Raw genomic sequence first — 22,281 nt, forward strand, 5'->3', positions numbered from 1 at the left:
TTCATCCCTGAGGTTTTGAACTGTTGTGTTTTCATTTTCATTTGTTTCTATGATATTTTAAAATTCTTCTTTAATTTCCTGGTTGACCCATTCATTCTTTAGTAGGATGCTCTTTAACCTCCAAGTATTTGATTTCCTTCCAAATTTCCTCTTGTGATTGAGTTCAAGTTTCAAAGCACTATGGTCTGAAAATATGCAGGGAATGATCCCAATCTTTTGGTAATAGTTGAGACGTGATTTGTGATCCAGTATGTGACGTATTCTGGAGAATGTTCCATGTGCACTCGAGAACAATGTGTATTCTGTTGCTTTAGGATGGAATGCTCTGTATATATCTGTGAAGTCTATCTAGTCCAGTGTGTCATTCAAAGCCCTTGTTTCCTTGTTGATCTTCTGCTTAGATGATCTGTCCATTGTTGTGAGTGGGGTGTTGAAGTCCCCTGCTATTATTATATTATTATCAATGTGTTTCTTTAATTTTGTTATTAATTTGTTTATATGATTGGCTGCTCCCAAGTTAGGAGCATAAATATTTATAATTGTTAGATCTTCTTGTTGGATGGTCCCTTTAAGTATGGTATAGTGTCCCTCTTCATCCCTTACTACAGTCTTTTGTTTAAAATATAATTTATCCGATATAAGGATTGCCACCCCAGCTTTCTTTTGATGCCCATTAGCATGATAAATTGTCCTCCACCCCCTCACTTTCAATCTGGAGGTGTCTTTAGGTCTAAAATGAGTCTCTTGTAGACAGCATATGGATGGGTCTTGCTTTTTTATCCAATCTGATACCCTGTGTCTTTTGATTGGAGCATTTCACCTATTTACATTCAGAGTAACTATTGAAAGATATGAATTTAGTGCCATTGTATTACCTGTAAAGTCCCTGTTTCTGTAGATTGTCTCTGCTTCTTTCTGGTCTATGTTACTTTTGGGATCTCTCTTTATTTATAGGATCCCCTTTAATATTTCTTGTAGGGCTGGTTTAGTGATCACAAATTCTTTTAGTTTCTGTTTGTCCTGGAAGCTCTTTATCTCTCCTTCCATTCTGAATGAGAGCCTTGCTGGATAAAGTATTCTTAGCTGCAATGCTTTTCTCATTTAGTACCCTGAATGTATCATGCCAGCCATTTCTGGCCTGCCAGGTCTCTGTGGATAGGTCTGCTGCCAGTCTAATGTTCCTACCCTTATATGTTAAGGACTTCTTGTCTCGAACTCCTTTCAGGATTTTCTCTTTATCTCTGAAATTTGCAAGCTTCACTATTATATGTTGGCATGCTGACCTATTTTATTGATTTTGAGGGGGGTTCTCTGTACCTCCTGGACCTGAATGCCTGTTTTCTTCCCCAGATTAGGGAAGTTCTCAGCTATGATTTCCTCAAATATACCTTCTGTCCCTCTCTCTCTTTCTTCTTCCTCTGGGACCCCAACAATTCTTTCTTTTCTTTAAATTTTTAAAGGATTTTATTTATTTATTTGAGAGAGAAAGTGAGAGAGAGAGCATGAGTGGGGAGAGAGAGAGGGAGAAGCAGACTCCCCACTGAGCAGGGAGCTGGACACGGGGCCCAATCCCAGGATCCCAGGACCACAACCTGAGCCGAAGGCAGACGCCCAACCGACTGAACCACCCAGGCGCCCCTGGGACCCCAATAATTCTAATATTGTTTTGCTTTATGGTATCGATGATTTCTCAAACCCTCCCCTCATGGTCCATTAGTTGTTTTTCTTTCTCAGCTTCCTTCCTTTCCATCATTTTGTCTTCTATGTCACTGACTCTCTTCTGCCTCACTTACCCTAGCTGTTAGAACATCCATTTTAGACTGCATCTCAGTTAAGGCATTTTTAATTTTGGCCTGATTAGATTTTATTTCTTCACTAAGAGATTCTCTAGTCTTTTATGCTTTTTTTCAAGCCCAGCTAGCAACTTTATAATCGTTATTCTGAATTCAATTTCTGACATTTCACTTATTTCCATATCGATTAGATCTATGGCAGAGAATATTACCTCTGGTTCTTTCTTTTGCTGTGAATTTCTCCTTCTAGTCACTTTGTCCAGAGAAGAATAGATGGATGAAAGAACAAAATCAAAAATATCAACCCACAACCTCACTGAAATACACAGTAGACAAATTTGAAGAGGTAAGAAACCAAAAAAGAAAAGAAAAAAAAGGGGAAAGGAGAGAATATAATCTCACAGGTGGACAAAACAGGGTGATCCACTGGGTCCTGGGTGTATTTTGGTCTGTTTGTTAGAAGACACTAAATCCCAAAATTGTAAAGAAAAACGATATGTATATATTTAAAGGAAGTAAAAAATGAAGCATATATCTATAAAATGTAAATGTAAAAATGAAAATTAAAAAAGACTTAAAAACAAAGAGTTGATAAAACGAGAAACTAGTTGAAAAGGAAGGAAAAAGAAAAGAAAATTTTAAACTGAAAGACTAAGGACTCATGAGAAAAAAACCTCAAATTCTATATACTATTTTCCCCTAGCACAGGAGTTTTTCAGTTCTGAGTGATCCATAAACTTGGTATTCGCCTGAGGATCCTGCTGGTCTTCTGAGGGAGGGGCCTGTTGCACTGATTCTCAGCTGTCTTTGCCTGGGTGGAGTTGCACCACTCCTTACCAGGGGCCAGGTTCAGTGTAAGCTGTTTCGGGTTGCTCTATGTGGCCTTGGCTCCCTGAAGGCTCCTCTCACTGCTCTTGCAAAAAGTGGTCACTTTTCTATTTATAGAAAGGCAGCAATTCTTTTTTTTTTAGATCTCAGGTTGAATTCACAGGTGTTCAGAATGATTTGATAGATAACTAACTGAATTCAAGGGACCAGATGAAACGCAGATCCCCTATTCTTCTGCCAGCTTCCCTCCTTTTATATACAGTGGAATATTACTCAGCCATAAAAAAAGAATGAAATCTTGACATTTGCAACAACATGGATGGAGCTAGAGAATATAATGCTAAGCGAAATAAGTCAGAGAAAGACAAATACCATATGATCTCACTCATACGTGGAATTTAAGAAACAAACCAAACTAGCAAAGGAAAAAAAAAAGGAGAGAGACAAATCAAGAAACAAACTCTTAACTATAGAGAACAAACTTACAGTTACCACAGGGGAGGTGGGGGGTGGGAAATAAAAGAAAACAAATAGATAAATGGCAGAAGTAAATTTCTCATTATCAGTACTCACATTAAATGTAGATGGTTTAAACTCTCCTGGCAAAAAGCAGAGCTTGGCAGATTGGATTTAAAAAAGAGGATCAGATTCTATATGCTGTCTATAAGAAACTCACTTTAAATATAAGAACACAGAGGTTGAAACTAAAAGAATTGAAAAATATGTTCCATGAAAATAGTAACGAAAATAGCACAGGGGCTAGGTTTTAAATATAAAAAGGTTACAAGAGATAAAAAATGACATTATATATTGACAATATGTTTGATTCAGCAAGAATATATAATAATTGTAAACATAAGAACAGAGGCCTAAAATATATAAAGCAACTATTAACAAAGCTGAAGGAGAAATAGACAGTTCTATAATAAGTTGGAGACTTTAATACTCCATTTTCAATAATGGATAGTACAACTAGACTGATCATTGCAGAAACAGAAAACTTGAATGAGACCATAAACCAGAAGACCAGTAGCTGGGGGCTTCTGGATAGCCTCAGGATGGGGGATGGTAGCTAGGAGAACAACCGTGTGTATAGAGAATAGGGAAGGGAGAGAGGCTGGAGACTTACCAATGGCCAGTGATGTAATCAATCATATCTATGTAATGAAGCCTCCATAAAAATCCAAACTGAAGAGGTTCAGAGAGCTCCCAGGCTGGTGAACATGTGGAGGTGCTTTGGGTATGTGGGGCATACCCAAAGAAAGCATGTAAGCTCCACACTCCTTCCTTTATACATTTCTGTATCTTTTCCATCTGGCTGTTCCTGAGTTTCATCCTTTTATAATAAACTGGTAATCTAGAAAGTGAACTGTTTTCCTGAGTTTTGTGAGCTGTTCCAGCAAATTATCAAATATAAGGAGGGGGTTATGGGGACGCCTAATATGTAGCTAGTCAGTCAGGAGCACAAATGACAATCTGGACTTGCAATTGGTTCTTTCTTTTGCTGCAGACTTGTGGGACTGAGCCTTTAACTTGTGGGATATGATGCTATCTCCAGGAGACAGTGTCAGAATTGAGTTAAATTATAGAACACCCATTTGGTGTCTGCAGAGACCTAGATAAGTGCTTGGTGTGGGAAAAACACCCACACATTTGGAATACAGAAGTATTCAATTGGGGGGCGCCTGGGTGGCTCAGTTGGTTAAGTGGCTGCCTTCAGCTCAGGTCATGATCCCGGGGTCCTGGGATCAAGCCCCGCGTTGGGCTCCCTGCTCAGCAGAGAGCCTGCTTCTCCCTCTCCCTCTGCCTGCCTCTCTGCCTGCTTGTGCTCTCTATCTCTGTCAAATAAATAAATAAAATCTTAAAAAAAAAAAAGAAGTACTCAATTGGTAGAGGAAACAAATATGTCCCTTTCACACACACTCTACCAAAACCAACCCATGAAAAAATAGAAAATCTGCAAAGACCTATGAGTAGTAAGAACTTGAAACAGTAAGACTTCCTGACAAAGAAAGGCTCAGAACCAGATGGCTTCACTGGTGAATTCAACCAAATATTTAAAGAAGAATTAACACCAGTCCTTCTCTGACTCTTCCAAAAAATTGAAGAGGAGGAAACACTTCCTAATTCACTCTATGAGGCCAGCATCACTCTGATACCAAATCCAGACAAAGACACCACAAGAAAAGAAAACTACAGGCCAATATCCCTGATGAACATGGATGTAAAAATCCTCAACAAAATACTAGCAAACTTATTTTGACAGCACATTAAAAGGATCATATACCATGTCCAAGTGGGATTTATCCCTGGGATGCAAGGATGGTTCAACATATGCAAATCAATCAATGTGATACACCACATTAACATAATAAAAAATAAAAATCACACAATCATGGGGTGCCTGAGTGGCTCAGTCGGTTAAGCGTCTGCCTTCGGTTCAGGTCATGATCCCAGAGTCCTGGGATTGAGCCCTCCATGGGGTTCCCTGTTCAGCAGGGAGTCTGCTTCTCCCTTACCCTCTGCCTCTCCCCCACTCTATTCCCCATCCCCGCTCGTGCTCTCTTTCTCTCTCTCAAATGAACAAATAAAACCTTTAAAAAAATAAAAAAATAAAATGGTAAATTTCATGTTATACATATTTGGCCATTAAAAAATACAAAAATAGGAGATTGAGTTCTCATGAATTCTCCCAGGAGCCACCGCTCTTCTTCTTCCCCTATAGTGGCCTGAGGTGACCTTTGAAAATGGTTCACTATTCACTTGACCCAGAAAACCCTATGAAATCATCCAAATCAAGAGGTTCAAATCTTTGTGTTCACTTTAATAACACACGTGAAACTGCCCAGGCCATCAAGGGTATGCATATCTGAAAAGCCACCAAGTATCTGAAAGACATCACTTTGCAGAAGCAGGGTGTGCCAAACCTCACTACAATGGTGGAGTTGGGAGGTGTACCTGGGGCCAAATGGTGGGCTGGACATAGGGTTGGTGGCCCAAGAAGAGTGCTGAGTTTTTACTGCACATGCTTAAAAATGAGAGAGTAATGCTGAACTTAGAGGTTCAGATGTAGATCCTCTGGTCATTGAGCACATCCAGGTGAACAAAGCCCCAAAAACTGCGGCGTAGAACGTACAGGGCTCATGGGTGGATTAACCCATACAGGAGCTCTCGCTGCCACATTGAGATGATCCTTACCGAAAAAGAGCAGACTGTTCCTAAACCAGAAGAGGAAGTTACGCAGAAGAAACAGGTATCACAGAAGAAACTGAAGAAACAAAAACTTACAGCCTGGGAGTAAAATTCTGCATAGAATAAATGCAAATAAAATTTAAAAAAAAAATACGAAATAAAAGTAAAGTCGAAAGCCAAAGGAGAAACTCAGAAAAAATATTACAACCCATTTGACAAAGGCCTGATTTTCTTAGTATACAAAAAGCTTCTACGAAGCAATAAGAAAAAGAGAAATAGAAAACTAGGCAGAGGACATGAGCAATATACACATATATTCACATACACACAAAGGAAATACATGTGACTTTGAAACATATTAGAAAGAAGCTTAACCTTACTCATGATAAAAAGATCATGTTAAAAATACAATGAGATAACACTCTTTTCCAGTAGAAATGGCAATATCAGAAAGTTTGACAATACATTGTTTTGGCAAGGGTGGGGTGAAATAGACACTCTTGTATTTTGTTGTTGGCATTGTAAATTGGTATAACTTTGGGAAGGCGACTTATCAAAAACTTTTAAAGTACATATGCCTTTTTATTGGTAACAGAAAACCCAACTCCAATAGGCTTAAACAATAAAGAGGATTTATGGGTTCATACAAATGCAAATTCCAGGGGATGAGAGAACTCTGCAGTTGATTTGATTCCATGGATCAACAATATCACCAAGGACCTAATTTCTTTCTGTCAGATCTGTCTTCCAAAGTGTGAACTTCATCATAGATTTGACTTCCTTCTTGGTAGCAAAAGGGCTGTAGCATTTGAAGGCTTCAAATCAGCCATACCACACTGTCCAAAAGAAGAGACAAAGTTGGCTTCTGTTATCTGTCTCAGACGAGCAAAGAACAAAACCAAAACCAAAAACCTTCTCCCAAATATTTCAACAAACATCCTCTAACATTTCATTAACTTGAATTGGGTCAATGGCTCATTCCTGAGCAATCCCCTTGACAGGACAATGGTTTGCATTCATTGGCTATGGCCTGGGTAGTCAGAACCAATCACTAAGGCATGGGGGATGGGCTTACCCTGATTGGGTTAGGAGGGTGGTGCACCCCAGCCAGAAGCTGGGGCTGAGATCAATTCCACCCCTTCAAACTTTATGACCATTAAACAATGGGGAAGATGCAGAATGGATTTTGGGCAGGGAATCACATCAGCCACTAACCACTTTGATCCACAAACCATACTTCTAGGAATTTATCCTATAAATATACTGTCAGATGTATACAAGTAAGTGTGTTCAAGGAGATTGTAATAACAGGATATTGAAAACAATGAAAATGCCTGGAACTGGTTAAATAAATGATATAACCATAAAAAAGAAAAGGCAGCTGTAAATGTATTATGACACAATCTCAAAGATATGTTAAATGAAAAAAGCAGAGTGAATAGCCTGCTGCCATTTGTGAAAAAAAAAGAGAGAAGAAATGGATATAGATATATAGATATAGATATTTAAGGGGAAGGGGGAAAGTAAACTTGTTTTCATCAAAGTATCTGCCAGATAGAGATATCCAAACACATGTGCACACACATGCACCCATTTATACTTGCATATGCATGATATGCACAGAATGTATCTGGAAGATTCATGAGAAACTGACAATAGTGGTAGTCTGGAAAGGGAACCAGGGGAACTAGGGACTAGGAGTAGGGGTAATATATAACTTTCATTGTATATCCTTTCATATTGCTTGAATTTTCTTACCATGTGCATGTATTTTTAGTTAAAAAATATGTATTAACTACATGTTTCTATGTGTTACCTGTCAGATCAGCAAAGATAAAAATATTTGTTAATAGTTGGCAAAGATGCTGGGAAACAGGCCCTCACATATATTGTTATTTAATATAATACATCCTCTTTGAAGGCAATTTGGCATTATTTATTAAAACTAATAATGCACAGGGCACCTGAGTGCCTCAGTCAGTTAAGGGCCCAACTCTTGATTTCAGCTCAGGTCATGATCTCAGGGTTGTGGGATCAAGCCCCACATCAGGCTCCACGTTCAGTGCAGAGTCTGCTTGCCCCTCTCCCTCTGCTCCTCTCCCCTCTCTCAAATAAATAAATAAATAAATAAAATCTTAAAAAAATTAATAATGCACATAATCTTTCACCTAGCACTCCAACATATCTAAGATTTTATCCCACCGATATACTTACACATATTGGCAAAGATACATGAATAAATATGCAGTGTTTGTAGTAACAAAAGACTGAAAAAAAACACTTAAATGTCCATCAGTAGAGGATTGGTTAACTAAATTATGATATATCCATAAAATGGAAGTTAATTTAAAGAAGGTAGAATTCTACACAACAATGAAAAAGAACTACTGATATATTCAACAACATAGATGAAGCTCACAGAAAATGCTGAATGAAAGAAGTTAGAGGCAAAAAGAGTACATACCCTTTATATGAAATTCAAATATAGGCAAAACTAATCTATGACCAAAGAAGTCAGAATGTAGTTAATCTTGGGAGTGGGTAAAAAGAGGGAGCACAAGGAGCCAGCCTTCTGTGGTGCTGGAAATGTTCTATATTTAGACCTGGGGGGAGGTTACAAAGATGTATACGCATATAAAAATATATACTTAAGATACATGCATCTTACTAAAATGTAAGTTATACCTCAATACATGAAAAAAAGGAATGAACTGGGGCACCTGGGTGGCTCAGTCGGTTAAGCAGCTGCCTTGGGCTCGGGTCATGATCCCAGGGTCCTGGGATCGAGCCCCACATCGGGCTCCCTGCTCGGTGGGAAGCCTGCTTCTCCCTCTACCACCCCCCTGCTTGTGTTCCCTCTCTCAGTGTGTCTCTCTCTGTCAAATAAATAAAATCTTTAAAAAAAAGGAAAAAAGAGAAAGGAATGAGGTAGATTATACAGTGATATGGAATGAATTTCAAGATATATTTTTAAGTGTGTACAGATATATATATCTCCATCCATATACATATATATGGTACACTGAGAGTAAAGTACAGGAAACAATGAATAACCACAACTCTGCTGGGTAAGTTCTGGAGCAGACTTTTGCTCTGAAGTCATCTGATCTCTGGTGGCCTACAGCTTAAGTTTGTTTGTTTATTTGAGAGAGAGTGAGCGGGAGGGAGAGGGAGAGAATCTGAAGCAGAACGACCCCAGCCCCACCCGGCACTGAGCACAGAGCACGATGCAGCCTGATCCTACCACTGCGAGATCATGACCTGAGCCCAAACCAAGAGCCAGATGCTTAACCAACTGAGCCACCCAAGCACCCCCCTACAGCCTAAGTTTAAAAGGCCCCATGCTTACAGGTGATGTCCAACTGGAGTTCAGGTGAAGAATAGAGAAAACAGTGGAACAGCAGTATTTGAAGAAAAAAATAGCTGAGAATTGGTGAAAGATGCCAATCTCCAAGATTTAGGAATCCCAAACATGAAAAAGAAACAAAGAAAGAAATCCCCACCTAGACACATTGTAGTGAAACTTCAAAAACAACAAAGAGAATATCTTAAAAGGAGCAAGAGACTTGTTACCTACTTATAAAAGTATACAACACTACCTATGACATATTCTTGCCCCCCAAAAGAGGAAAAAATAGAACCAGAATCTAAATCTAATCAAGCCTTAGATCTAATCAATATTCAGGAAATAAAAAGAACAGGGGAACAACACCACAGGGATGCAATCACTAAAATCCATTCTATAGGAAGCACTACAGGATGAACCACCCAGTTTCTTCAACAAATAAATCCCATGGGAGAATAAAAGGAGGGGGAGAAGGAGGGGGCACCTATAGATTAAGAGATTTAAGAAACATCAACCAATTGCAATGTATAGTCCTCATTTGGAGCCTGACAATCCTTGACAACAAACTCAAAATAAACACATAAATGTTTCTGAGACAATCAGGAAAATGTGAACAGTAACTATAACATCTGATGATAGTTAAAGAATTGTGATGGTTTTATTGCAATGTTTAATAAAAGTCCTTATATTTTAGAGATACATACCAAAATGTTTATGGATAAAATGAAGTAATACGATGTCTGATATTTGCTTCAGAATAACCTTGGTGTGCAGGTTGGGGAGCAGGTCTTAGGGGAATATAGATGAAACAAGATTGGCCATGAGTTAATAATCACTGAAGCTGGGTGACAGGTACATGGGGATTCAGTATACTGTTTTCTTTACTCTTGTATGTTTGAAATTTTCCATAATGAAAGTAGGAAAAAAAAGAGCTAAAAAGAAAAGATAGATTACCTACAAAGAAATGACTGACAGCTGATTTATCAACAACAACAACAACAACAAACCCACAGGGTTTAGAAGGTGTTTATAGTACAACACTCTTTGTGTACAAAATAACATATTCACATACATATTTTTTCACATATATTCTTATATCTGCATTGATTTATTTCTGGTAGTTCACATAAAAATTGTTAATAGGAATAGCTTCTCAGTAAGGGAATTGGGAAACTGGGGAATAGAGATGGGCATCTCTTCACCTACTCTTTTATACTATTTGAATTTTTTAGCTTGTGTTTGTAGTACCTTAAAAATATTTTCTCAGTAGGCTAGGAACAAGAGAATTTATAACTTGATAGAGTATAGATAACAATGACAACCATCATACTCCATAGCGAAATATTAGTGGCATTCACCTTGAAGTCAGAACAAATCAAGAATACTCACCTGTTTTTACAAATACCACTACTCAACATTCTTCTACAGGTTCTAGTGAAAACATTAAAAGAAGATAAAAGTTATAAATATTGTAAAGGAAGAGTCATAAAATGTCCTTGTTTACATAGGATATATAATCTAAGAAAATCAACTGAGAAATAATTAAATAGGAAGAGTTTGTTTGAAATCAATAACTTCTCTATAAAAAATTTCTTTATATTAAAATATCCAATTAGAAAATATAATGGGGAAAAAGATCCCATTCATAGTAATGGAAAAAAATGACAGAAGTAAATCCAACAAGGAATGTACAAAAAGGAGTGCCTGTCTGGCTCAGTCAGTAGAGCATCTGACTCTTATCTTAGGGTTGTAAGTTCAAGCCCCATGTTGGATGTAGAGATTACTTAAAAATGAAATCACACAGAAAAGATATGTATAAAACATTTATATGAATAAAACTATAAAATATTGCTGAAGGCTATATGTAATATTCCTCAATAAGAGGTTTTACAATTGAAAAAAATTTCAAATAACTATAAATTTCCATAACAATCTCATTGGGATTGGGGGGGGATAGGGTGTGAATACCAGACAAGTTGGTTCTGAAGTTTATCTGAAAGAATATACAGAAAAAGCCAAGAAACTTTTAAAAGATAGAAAAAAGAAATAAGGGAAGACTTGCCTACCAGATATAAAATTACTATATAAAGGTGTGATATGCTTCAAGAATAGACAAACAGGGGTGCCTGGCTGGCTTACTTGGTAGAGCATGAGACTCTTGACCTTGGGGTTATGAATTGGAGCCCCATGTTGGGTGTACAGAGTACTTTAAAAAATAAAAAATAAGAAAGGATAGACAAACAAGTGGAACTGAATAGAGAGGCAGTTACATGTGGGAATTTATTTTTTAAAGTAATCTCTATACCCAAGTTGGGGCTCGAACTTACAACCCCAAGACCAAGTTACATGCTCCACTGACTGAACCAGCCAGGCGCCCCTTATGTGGGAATTTAGTATGACAAATATAGCATTTCAGAACCCTTCTGAGACACCACTAAAAGTATACTAATATATAAAATATGTACAAACACAAAGGACAAAAAGTTCCAGGTGTTCTCTAGAAGCAGGAAAGCCATTTGAGAAATGGTACCTGAAATAGTAGCTAGGAAGAAATTCTAGGCCAAGGATACAGAGCCACCCAGGGGGTGCCTGGATGGCTCAGTAAGTTAAGTGTCCAATTCTCAATCTCAGCTCAGGTCTTGATCTCAGGGTTGTGAGTTCAAGCCCTGCGTTGGGCTCCACACTGGGCATGGAGCTTACTTAAAAAAACTGAGGAAAAAAAAAAGGATACAGATGAGAAGGGGCAATTTTACCACTAAAACTATGGAAAGGCTCCAGGATCCAAGAAAAGAAAATGAGCATGACACATGGGGCTGAAAACTAAGTTAGTTAATTCGTTTAGTTTGTTTGTTTATTTATTTAATATTTTTTAGAGAAGCAGGCTCCCTGCCAAACAGGGAGCCCAATGCGGGACTCAAACCCAGGACCCCATGATCATGACCTGAGCCAAAGGCAGACACTCAACCAACTGAGCCACCCAGGTGCCCCTGAAAACTAAGTTTAATTGAAAGTCTGTATATGAATATTTAGTAAAAAAGAAAAATGCTCACCCTTTGTTTTTTATTTTTATTTTCTTAAAAGATTTTATTTGACAGAGAGAGACAGCGAGAGAGGGAACACAAGCAGGGAGTGGGAGAGGGAGAAGCAGGCTTCCCGCTGAGCAGGGAGCCCCAGGCGGGGCTCAATCCCAGGACCCTGGGATCATGACCTGAGCCGAAGGCAGACGCTTAATGACTAAGCCACCTAGGCGCCCCTCACCCTTTGTTTTTTTAAAAGATTTTACTGGGGCGCCTGGGTGGCTCAGTTGGTTAAGCAACTGCCTTCAGCTCCGGTCATGATCCTGGAGTCCCGGGATCGAGTCCCACATCGGGCTCCCTGCTCGGCGGGGAGTCTGCTTCTCCCTCTGATCCTCCCCCTCTCATGCTCTCTGTCTCCCATTCTCTCTCTCAGATAAATAAATAAAATCTTTAAAAAAAAAAAAGATTTTATTTATTCGAGAGAGATTGCAAGTGGGGGATGGGAAGAGGGAGAGAGAATCTCAAGTAGACTCCCTGCTGAGCACGGAGCTCCACTTGGGGCTTGATCCCAGGACCCTGAGATCGTGACCTGAGCCGAAATCAAGAGTTGGATGCTTAACCAACTGAGCCACCCAGCTGCCCCTCACCCTTTCTTGTAATCAGAGGAAATGCAAAATAAAAATGAGATACCATCATTTGCACATCTGGTTGATAAATATTTTTTAATTGATAACAAAGTATTGATGAGGTTATTGGGGAAACTGGTACCTCATACATTGCTGGATGGCCATGTAAATTGGAATAGTTTTTGTGGAGGGAAATTGAATAGTACCTATTAACATATTTTACTTTTTTAAAAGATTTTATTTATTTATTTGAGAGAGAGAGAACACAAGCAGGGCGAGCAGCAGAGGGAGCAGGAGAGGGAGCAGGAGAAGCAGGCTCCCCACTGAGCAAGGAGTCTGATGTGGGGCTCGATCCCAGGACCCCGGGATCATGACCTGAGCTGAAGGCAGAAGCTTAACCCACTGAGCCACCCAGGTGCTCCCCTATTAACATTTTAAAAAATTTATTTATTTATTTATTTATTTATTTATTTATTTATTTATTTATTTTTAAGGTTTTATTTATTTGCCAGAGAGAGGGAGAGAGACAGAGAGCACACACAAGCGGGGGGGGGGGGGGGGCAGCAGGCAGAGGGAGAAGCAGGCTCCCCGCTGAGCAAGGAGCCCGATGTGGGAAGGAGCCCAATGTGGGACTCATTCCCAGGACCCTGGGATCATGACCTGAGCTGAAGGCAGACGTTTAACCGACTTAGCCACCCAGGCATCCCTTAAATTTATTTTTTAAGTAATCTCTACACCAATGTGGGGCTCGAACTCATGACCTGAGATCAAGAGTCATGTGCTCTTCTGACTGAGCCAGCCAGGCTCCCCTCTATTAACATTTTAGATATATAAAAATGTATATGTCTTCTTTAGATATATAAGATATATAAAAATGTAATATGTCTTCTTTTCAGCAATTCCACTTCTAAGAATCTATCTTTAAGAAATATTAGCACAAATAGTAAAGATACATGTAAAATGATTTTCATTGCTGCATAATTTGTAATAACAAAAAACTGGAAACAACCTAAGTGTCCATCAGTAGGGGAACAGATAGATAAATTATAGCATATATGTACAATCAAGTACTATGCAGCACAAAAAAGAATGTCAGAGATCTATACATATTGACATGGAAATATCTTCAAGGACTATAGAGTGACATATTTAATGACTAAGCAAGCAATGGAAAAATATTATAGAATGATTTCAAATTGGCCAAAAAGAAAAAACAAATTTCTCCATATGTATATAGATAGCCACTTGGACTTTTACTATGTCCCTACATGTTATATGCCAATATGTTTGCAAATGCATAGAAAATGTTTGAAAGGATACACACCAAACTAACAGTGACTTCCTCTGAAGGATAAATTTAAGGGTTCAAATATTTTATTTTCCATTTTATTCACTTTTGCAGTTTTTGTTTTTTTAAAGATGAAAGTTGAATATTTAAGTCTCACATTGATGAAGATGATACTCAAATCTATTTTCAGTGCTGGATTTTCTCATGAATTCTAATTTTGTATTTACAGTTAACTTCCTGCTAGCATTTCTACTCATATTTTGCCATAATTTCAAACTCATATCTAAAATAAAATTATCAGAATATTCAAATATTAGCTCTAGTTCCCACTTCTATTTTTGTTAAAAGCACTAGCCTTCTACCTATTACTTAAACTTGAAGCCTTGGAGTAGTCATCTTATACCATTCCATCCCATATCAGAAAAAAAAAAATCACCAAGTCCAAGGTTTGTTTCTTCTTTTTAAATAATATCTTATGTGTCTCTTTCTTGTCTATTCTTTGCCACTCTAATCCAGGCCCGTCATTCAACAAATATTTATTATATATGTGCTAGGCAGTTTTAGGTTCTGGGAACAGTGCATAAATACAGACTTATATTCTAGTGAAAGAAATAATGTACAAATAAAAAACTGATTATGCATTAATAGTGTTAACATTTTTATAATGCTTACCCTATACCAGACACTGTACTAAGCTCTTTAGCTATGTTAACTCATTTAATACTACTAATGACCTTATGATCTAGGCACTGTTTTGTTTTTTTTTAAAGATTTTATTTATTTGACAGAGAGAGATAGCGAGAGCAGGAACACAAGCAGGGGGAGTGGGAGAGGGAGAAGCAGGCTCCCTGCTGAGCAAGGAGACCGATGTGGAGCTCAATCCCAGGACCCTGGGATCATGACCTGAGCCGAAGGCAGACACTTAACGACTGAGCCACCCAGGTGCCCCTCTAGGCACTGTTATTAATCCCATTTTACAGTTGGGGAAACTGAGGCACATAGATCTTAAGTAGTCAAGATTTGAACCCAGGCAGCCTGATGTTATAGTTTCTCCTCTTAACTGTTAATGCTATACTGTTTCTCATGTAAAGAAACCTCAGTTGATGATAAAGGCTATGGGGAAAATCAAATGGTGTAATGTGATAGTAACGTGGACAGTAGGTGCTAATTTAGAGGGGATGGTCAAGAAAGGCCTCTCTGAGAGGTGATTTTTTTTTGTGTGTGTGTGGAAGAACTTGAGCAGTTTGACCTGTAAAGCTTCTACCTGTGGATTTTGCTGATTACCCAGGCATTGTGCAGTTCCTGTCTATTTCCTACAAATTGGCAGCTGGATCCAAAGACTAAATCAAACTCGGGTTCCATCTCTTTGGTATGACTATTGGATGGATACAATATCTGTTGTCTCTTTATAATCTTAGAAGCTGTTGATGCTTACTATTTATATCTATTTATCAAGGATTGCCAAAAAGTGATGTTCTGATTTTACTATTGCTTTTCATTCATTGGAATACTTTTGTAAAAAGACATATCACCCCATCTATTTTGTTACCCAATTCAGATAGGAAAGGCAGGATAAATGCTTGATTCTCTCCCTTTATTGATTAATTTTCAAGATAATGAATTGGTTACCTATCACGAGCTGAGACATGGATAACAAGAAGGAGCCAGCTATTCAAAAACCTGGAAGGAGACTATTCCAGGCAGGGGGATCAGATATTACAGAGGCACTGAGGAGGGAGTGAGTTGTGTAAGTTCAAGAAACACAGAACAGCACAGCCATATTACTTTCATTCTTACCTGTGGAACTATCTTGTTACAGACTGATTATGTCCCCTTATAATTCATATATTGAAATCCTACCCCCCCCCAATATGATGGTATTAGGAGGTAGGGTCTCTGGGAGGTAATTAGGATTAGATGAGGTCATAAATAAGATTAGTACCCTTTTAAGAGTCATGAGACAGCTTGCTTCCTCTCTCTGCTCTCCACCTAGTAGAGGGCCCTCATCAGAACTCAACTGTGTTGGTACCCTGATCTCAGACTTCCAGCCTCCAGAACTATGAGAAATAAATCTCTGTTGTTTATAAACTACCCAGACTATGATACTTTGTCATAGCAGCCTGAACTAAGACATATCTCTTACATCTATGACTCTCTCCTCCATTCTTACTATCATGTCCACTTAGTCTAGGGTCTTAGCTTTCTCCCCTGGACCACTGCCAATTATCTTCAATTAGTTTCACTGCTTCTAAGTATCTCTTCCATCCTACTCAATGAACTCTTTACTCATCAAAAGTTTTCAATTCAGTGTATAACTATTTTTGGTGATAATGCATCTATAATTTTATAACAGATGTCACTGGCAAAATAGGATTCATTTGTGGAGGGAGGGAGGTGTTTGCTAGAAAGTACTGCTGGAATACCAAAGAACACGGGCTTTGTAGTCAAGACCTAGATTTCTGTCCCAGGCTCTGACACTTGATAGCTGTGCGACCTAGGGAAAATTATGTAATCCCCCTGAAGCTCAATTTCCTCATTTTATAAAAATGATAATAAGGGCGCCTGGGTGGCTCAGTCAGTTAAGCGTCTGCCTTTGGCTCAGGTCATGATCCCAGGGTCCTGGGATCGAGCCCCGCGTCGGGCTCCCTGCTTCTCCCTCTCCTCCCAGCTTGTGCTCTCTCTCACTATCTCTGTTTTTCTCTCTCTCAAATAAATAAATAAATAAAATCTTAAAAAAATTACAATAATAATGCTTTTAATACACTGTTTTGAGAATTAAATATATTCTCATTTGAGATACACGTATATATTATATAGAGACAGAAAAAGATAACAGAATAGACAGATTTATTACAGAGCTTAGATCACATTAAAGGCTCAATAAAGAGTAGTTTAATTTTTTGCTACTCCTCCCACCATGCCTCTTGCAGAAGCTCCAATTTCAGTGATGAATTCCACCTTAAAACCCCTGTTCTAGAGCCATTTGAGAATATCCATAACCTAAGGACCCCAGTGGAGTCCTAGAAGAGTCCCTTTGACAAGCCTATCTGGGAACCAATGAGTCCCTTGGTTAATCATTCATATCTCACATTGATGAAACACTTCTCCAAACAACTGGTTTGTCTCTGATCTCTTCAACTCTAATCTCAGTGGAACCCCTAGGTACTTTACCTCTCACTTCATCCAGATCAGTTATCTCCCAGTTACACCAGATTCAGTGTTATGGTCTTTGGGACCCCTGCTTTCACTGTCCCCTTTCTTCCTTTCTGCTCCCCAAATCCCAGAACACTGCTACAGGGAGAACCGAGCAGACCAATATAAATTCATGCTGTCCAATATCAACTTGGCCCTTGCAGCTGCTCAGCAATTCCTTTATTTGTCTCATATGTTCCCTGGCACTCTCCCCACAGAGGCTGTTCCAGACCCTCCTCATTCTACTCAATCTCCCTGCTTCTATTTCTACCGAATTCATAGTAGACACTTTCATCAGTGTCTCTCCTGCAACAAATCAGTAATATCTTTCTCCCTTCCAGCCCTGTCCTCTAGCCATCCAATTCCCTTCCTGGAAAAGCAATCAATATTCTTTTTTTTTTTTTAGGTTTTATTTATTTATTTAGAGAGAATCTCGAGCAGACTGCATGCTGAGTGCGGAGCCCGATGCAGGGCTCAATCCCTATGACCCTGAGATCACGACCTGAGCCGAAACCAAGAGTCAGATGTCTAACCAACTGAGCCACCCAGGCGCTCCAAGCAATCAATATTCTTGATCTCTTATTTACCCTTTTAGAGATATTTTATGATTCTACAAGCAAAAATATGGAAAACAAAAAACTTGCACTGGTCATTAAAGATAAATAGGATTTGGATATGTGGAGACAAAGGAGATGATATTCCAAACAGAGGAAACATCCTGGGCAAAGGCACAGAGGTGGGAATGAATGGAAAAGATATATTTAGAAAACAGGGTATAGCAAGTAGAGTAATCCCTGAGAAATAATCCCAACTGCTACCTCAAGTACTACATCTCCTTTTCCAGTTCTGACTTCAGCCTGATCACCACTTCCTTGCCTGTCCTGCTCTACATACCAGCAGAGTGGAAATCTGACACTGCACGGCCCCTCACCCATCCTATCTTGCCTGGACCTCCGTTACTATTTATTGAGCTCTGACCCCAACCATCTGTTTCAGTACTGCTAAAGAGTCCTAGCTCTTTCCTGAGTTGCTTGCCAAGCCAGACACCTTCCACTTCTTTGGTCACACGGACAATTTCCCCACCCCACTGAAAATAGGACAATGAATAAAAAAGATGCATTGTACAGACACTGATTTTACCAATATATACAACAGAGGTCAAGGAAATATTTTAAACTGTACAGCAGAGATGCAATCAGCAAAACCCAGACAAAACTCTACTGAAAAATAATCTGATTTCCTCAGTAAAAAATTGCAAGGAAAAAAAGAGATGAAAGGGAACCTTTAGTTTAAAAGTGACATATGGGGTGCCTGGCATATGACTCAATCTCTGGGTCATGAGTTCAAGCCCCACAGTGGGCGTAGAGCTTACTTAAAAAAATAGGTAAAAGTGACATACAATACATATCCACCAATCACAATGTGTAGGCTTTATTTGGATACTGATTCAAACAAAAAAGCTGTAAAAAATTCTTTTGACACTTATGAAACTATTGGAAATTTAAATACTGATTGGCACTTAATGATATTAAAGGGAATATTGCTTGTTTATGTGTGCTAATGGTATTACAACTATGATTTTTTTTTAAAAAAAAGGATTCTTACCTCTTAATGATACATACTAAAATATTTAAGTATGAAATGATATCATGTCTGGGATATGCTCTAAAATAATATGGAAAGGAGATAGATGAAACGAGTGTGTGAAAGTTGATACTAGTTGAAGCTGAGTGTTTGGTAAATGGGGATTCATTATACTATTCTGTCTACTTTTGTACATGTTTTAAATTCCCTAAAAAAAAAAGTTTTAGAACAATGTTATTGAATTGTCAAGCATCTCATGAAAGCGTGTGTATTAGTCTGAAGGAGTGGAACCGGAGGAGCTGGAATTTGAGAAGAAGAAGATCAGGGAACAGCCTCTGTGGGGAGAGTGCCAGGGAACGTATGAGACAAATAAAAGGGTTGCTGAGCAGCTGCAAGGGCCAAGTTGATATTGGACAGCACGAATTTATATTGGTCTGCTCGGTTCTCCCTGTAGCAGTGTTCTGGGACTTGGGGAGCAGAAACGGAGAAAGGGGACAGTGGAAGCAAGGATCCCAGAAATAGTAACTCTGAATCTGGTGTAAAAGTTTTTTGGAAAGGTGTTACATCAGTGTGAGATATCACTGATCCACCAAATGCTTCGCTGGTTCCTAGATAGACTTGTCAAAGGGACTCGGCTAGGCTAGAGTGGCTTGGTGTTATGCTTCTCTTCTAAGACCCCTCTTCTAAGACCTCAGTTGGGTCCTTAGGTTTTTGATATTCTCAAATGGCTCTAGGACAGCTCTCAGCAATGACTGAGTTTTAATCAGTAGCTATGTTACTTCAAGCAAGCTATTTCCTGCCCTGAGTCTTGGTTTCCTCATCTATAAAAATTTGGGATAATAATACCTACCTCACAGAGCAGGTGTGAGGATTAAGTAAAATAATGTGGGTAGAAGTGGTTAGCACAGTGGCATTCTATACATGATGCTTCATTCCTTCAGCAGGTGAATACAATCTCCCTTAATCCTAGAGCTGAGGCAATGGTATGTTAAATATGTTATCACTTTGTGGACTAGCAAAACCTGACTGTCAAGAAAATCCTATTTTTGGGCGCCTGGGTGGCTCAGTTGTTTAGCGTCTGCCTTCGGCTTGGGTCATGGTCCCGGGGTCCTGGGATCGAGCCCCGCATCGGGCTCCCTGCTCAGCGGGAAGCCTGCTTCTCCCTCTCCCACTCCCCCTCCTTGTGTTCCCTCTCTCGCTGTCTCTCTCTCTGTCAAATAAATAAATAAAAATCTTTTAAAAAAAAGAAAATCCTATTTTCTTATTGAAACATTATAAAATTGGATATTGAAGATGTGTCCCTCCTCTCCAAGAGAAAAAAACACCCCAACTTTAATAGTCTGAAGTGAAAGCTTTTGGTGAAGAGAAAGAGGAGTAATAGTAGTACTAACAATAGCAAACACTTATATAGTACTTACTATATATGCCAAACACTGTTCTAAATATGTGTTAGCTATTATTACTGTAATATACAAATCTGGACCTCAAAGGACAGATATGACCTAGAGATAAAAATGTGTGAGTCATCTGCATGTGGGTGGTATTTGAAGTCATGGGCATAATTGAAAATGTCTAGAAGAGTTATATATAAGAAGAGAGCAAGACTAGGGCTACGTCCTGAGGAACTTCATCATTTGATGGCCAGGTAGAAAACGAAGAGCCTGCAAAGGAGACTGAAAGGAATGGCCAGAGAAGTAGGAGGACAGCCAAGAGGAGCCGTGGGTCATAGAAGCCAATGTATTGAATGTTATTTCAAGGAAGAAACCATCATGAGTGTCAATTTTTGCTTGTGAGATCAAGTAAGACAAGGACTAAAAAGTACCCATTGGATTTAGTGACTTGATGTTCCAAAGTGACCTTATCACTACAGACTGAGTGGGTTGGAAGTCAAATTGAAGTGTGTTTTGAAGGGAATAAGAAGGTGGAAATAGAAAATGAATAGTTATTTCAAGAAGTTCACTTATAAAGGAGAGAGAGGAGTTAAGTAGCAGTTGGAAAGGGTTATGTAGTCAAGGGAAATTGTTTTTGTAAAATCGGAGACTTGAGCATGTTTAAATGTCAATGAAAATATCCAATGAGAGGGAAAGGTTGAATAAACAGGAGAGAAAAAGGATAATTAATAGTATAAAGTTCCTGGGAAGGTGTGAGGGAACAGGATACAAAGTACAATGGGAAGAAATAAGAAGTGTAAAGGAGGTAAGGAGAGGATTTGTGCTAATGTGAACAGATATGTACATTTGATGGTGGGAAGTAGGGAAGTAAATGAGATAACGCATGCAAAGCACTTAGCATAGTGTCTGGCAGGTTAGTTTGTATGAGAAACAGTAGCTATGGTTATTGTTGTTGTTATTATTATTAATGTTATGCACCTGCTTGAAACTTTCTTACATTTTAGGCTTTGGACTATGTAAAATAAGTACATTATGTTATTAATTCTATAAACTTGAAATTTTATAGATCAAGTTTATATACAACAAGGGTTACTTGAACTTTTTGATTCCTCACCTTCATCCTCTCCAGGAAATCTGAGTAGTTGCTGGTTCCCTGATTTTGATAAGATAGAAAAAAGTTGTACATTTAAGATTAGTGCACTTTCTGCACTTTTCTATATGCATTCTACACCTCTAAATTTTTTAAATGTCCATCAAAGCCCCTATTGATGTCAACTCACCTGTAGAAAAATGACATTAAAAGTAGACCGCTGCCAGGGTTTGAAAGGATCTGAAAGGTTCAGGTCAAGGGGAAAACTTTATTTGTACTTCAAATCCATATAATGAGAGCAGAGAAATGAGCCAGAAATGCTGAATTTCCTGGAAGTCCAGGAAGCCCCTTTAACTCTGATCAAACTTCTCTGTGAGGTTGAGATGCATTCCCTGGATGCATTCTCCAATATCCCCTAATCTTGCCTCAATCTCCAAATCCTCAGCCATGCTGTCCTGTGACCCCTTACCTTTGCTGCCCATGTCCGTTCTCCCACCTCCATCTTACTTCTAGCTCCCAATGAGACCTTATGTTCCTTGAATCTGAACTGAGAGAAAAGGGTGCTATGAAAAGAATTTGATGGGGCGCCTGGGTGGCTCAGTCATTAAGCGTCTGCCTTCGGCTCGGGTCATGATCCCAGGGTCCTGGGATCGAGCCCCGCATCAGGCTCCCTGCTCAGTGGGAAGCCTGCTTCTCCCTCTCCCACTCCCCCTGCTTGTGTTCCCTCTCTCACTGTGTCTCTCTCTGTCAAATAAATAAATAAAATCTTAAAAAAAAAAAAAAAGAATTTGAGATCATTTTGAGGCTTGGTGAAGCTTCCTAGTGTGAAGTTTCTTACAGTTTGAATCTCCCAGATTCCTGGTCACCCTGTTGAGGGAGTAAATCTAACTCAAAGGAGACTCAAGAAAGAAATTATCACTCCTCTGATTAAGAA

At 38.9% G+C, this 22,281-nt stretch overlaps 1 protein-coding gene across 1 annotated transcript in view; it reads right to left on the minus strand.

The window, feature by feature from the left end:
* Positions 1–6,574: 6,574 nt before the first annotated feature.
* Positions 6,575–22,281, minus strand: part of ITGB1BP2 (integrin subunit beta 1 binding protein 2) — a 19,493-nt gene continuing 3,786 nt past the window's right edge. Inside the window, exons 11-14 of the mRNA XM_078063978.1 lie at positions 21,372–21,410; positions 10,549–10,590; positions 9,864–9,947; positions 6,575–6,649 (exon numbers count right to left, since the gene is read on the minus strand). Of these exons, the coding sequence (XP_077920104.1) occupies positions 10,582–10,590; positions 21,372–21,410 (48 nt within the window). The 3' untranslated portion in view covers positions 6,575–6,649; positions 9,864–9,947; positions 10,549–10,581. The remainder of the gene's footprint in view (positions 6,650–9,863; positions 9,948–10,548; positions 10,591–21,371; positions 21,411–22,281) is intronic.

This window comes from Halichoerus grypus, chromosome X (assembly GCF_964656455.1).
Source record: "Halichoerus grypus chromosome X, mHalGry1.hap1.1, whole genome shotgun sequence".
NCBI classification, from domain to species: Eukaryota; Metazoa; Chordata; class Mammalia; order Carnivora; family Phocidae; genus Halichoerus; species Halichoerus grypus.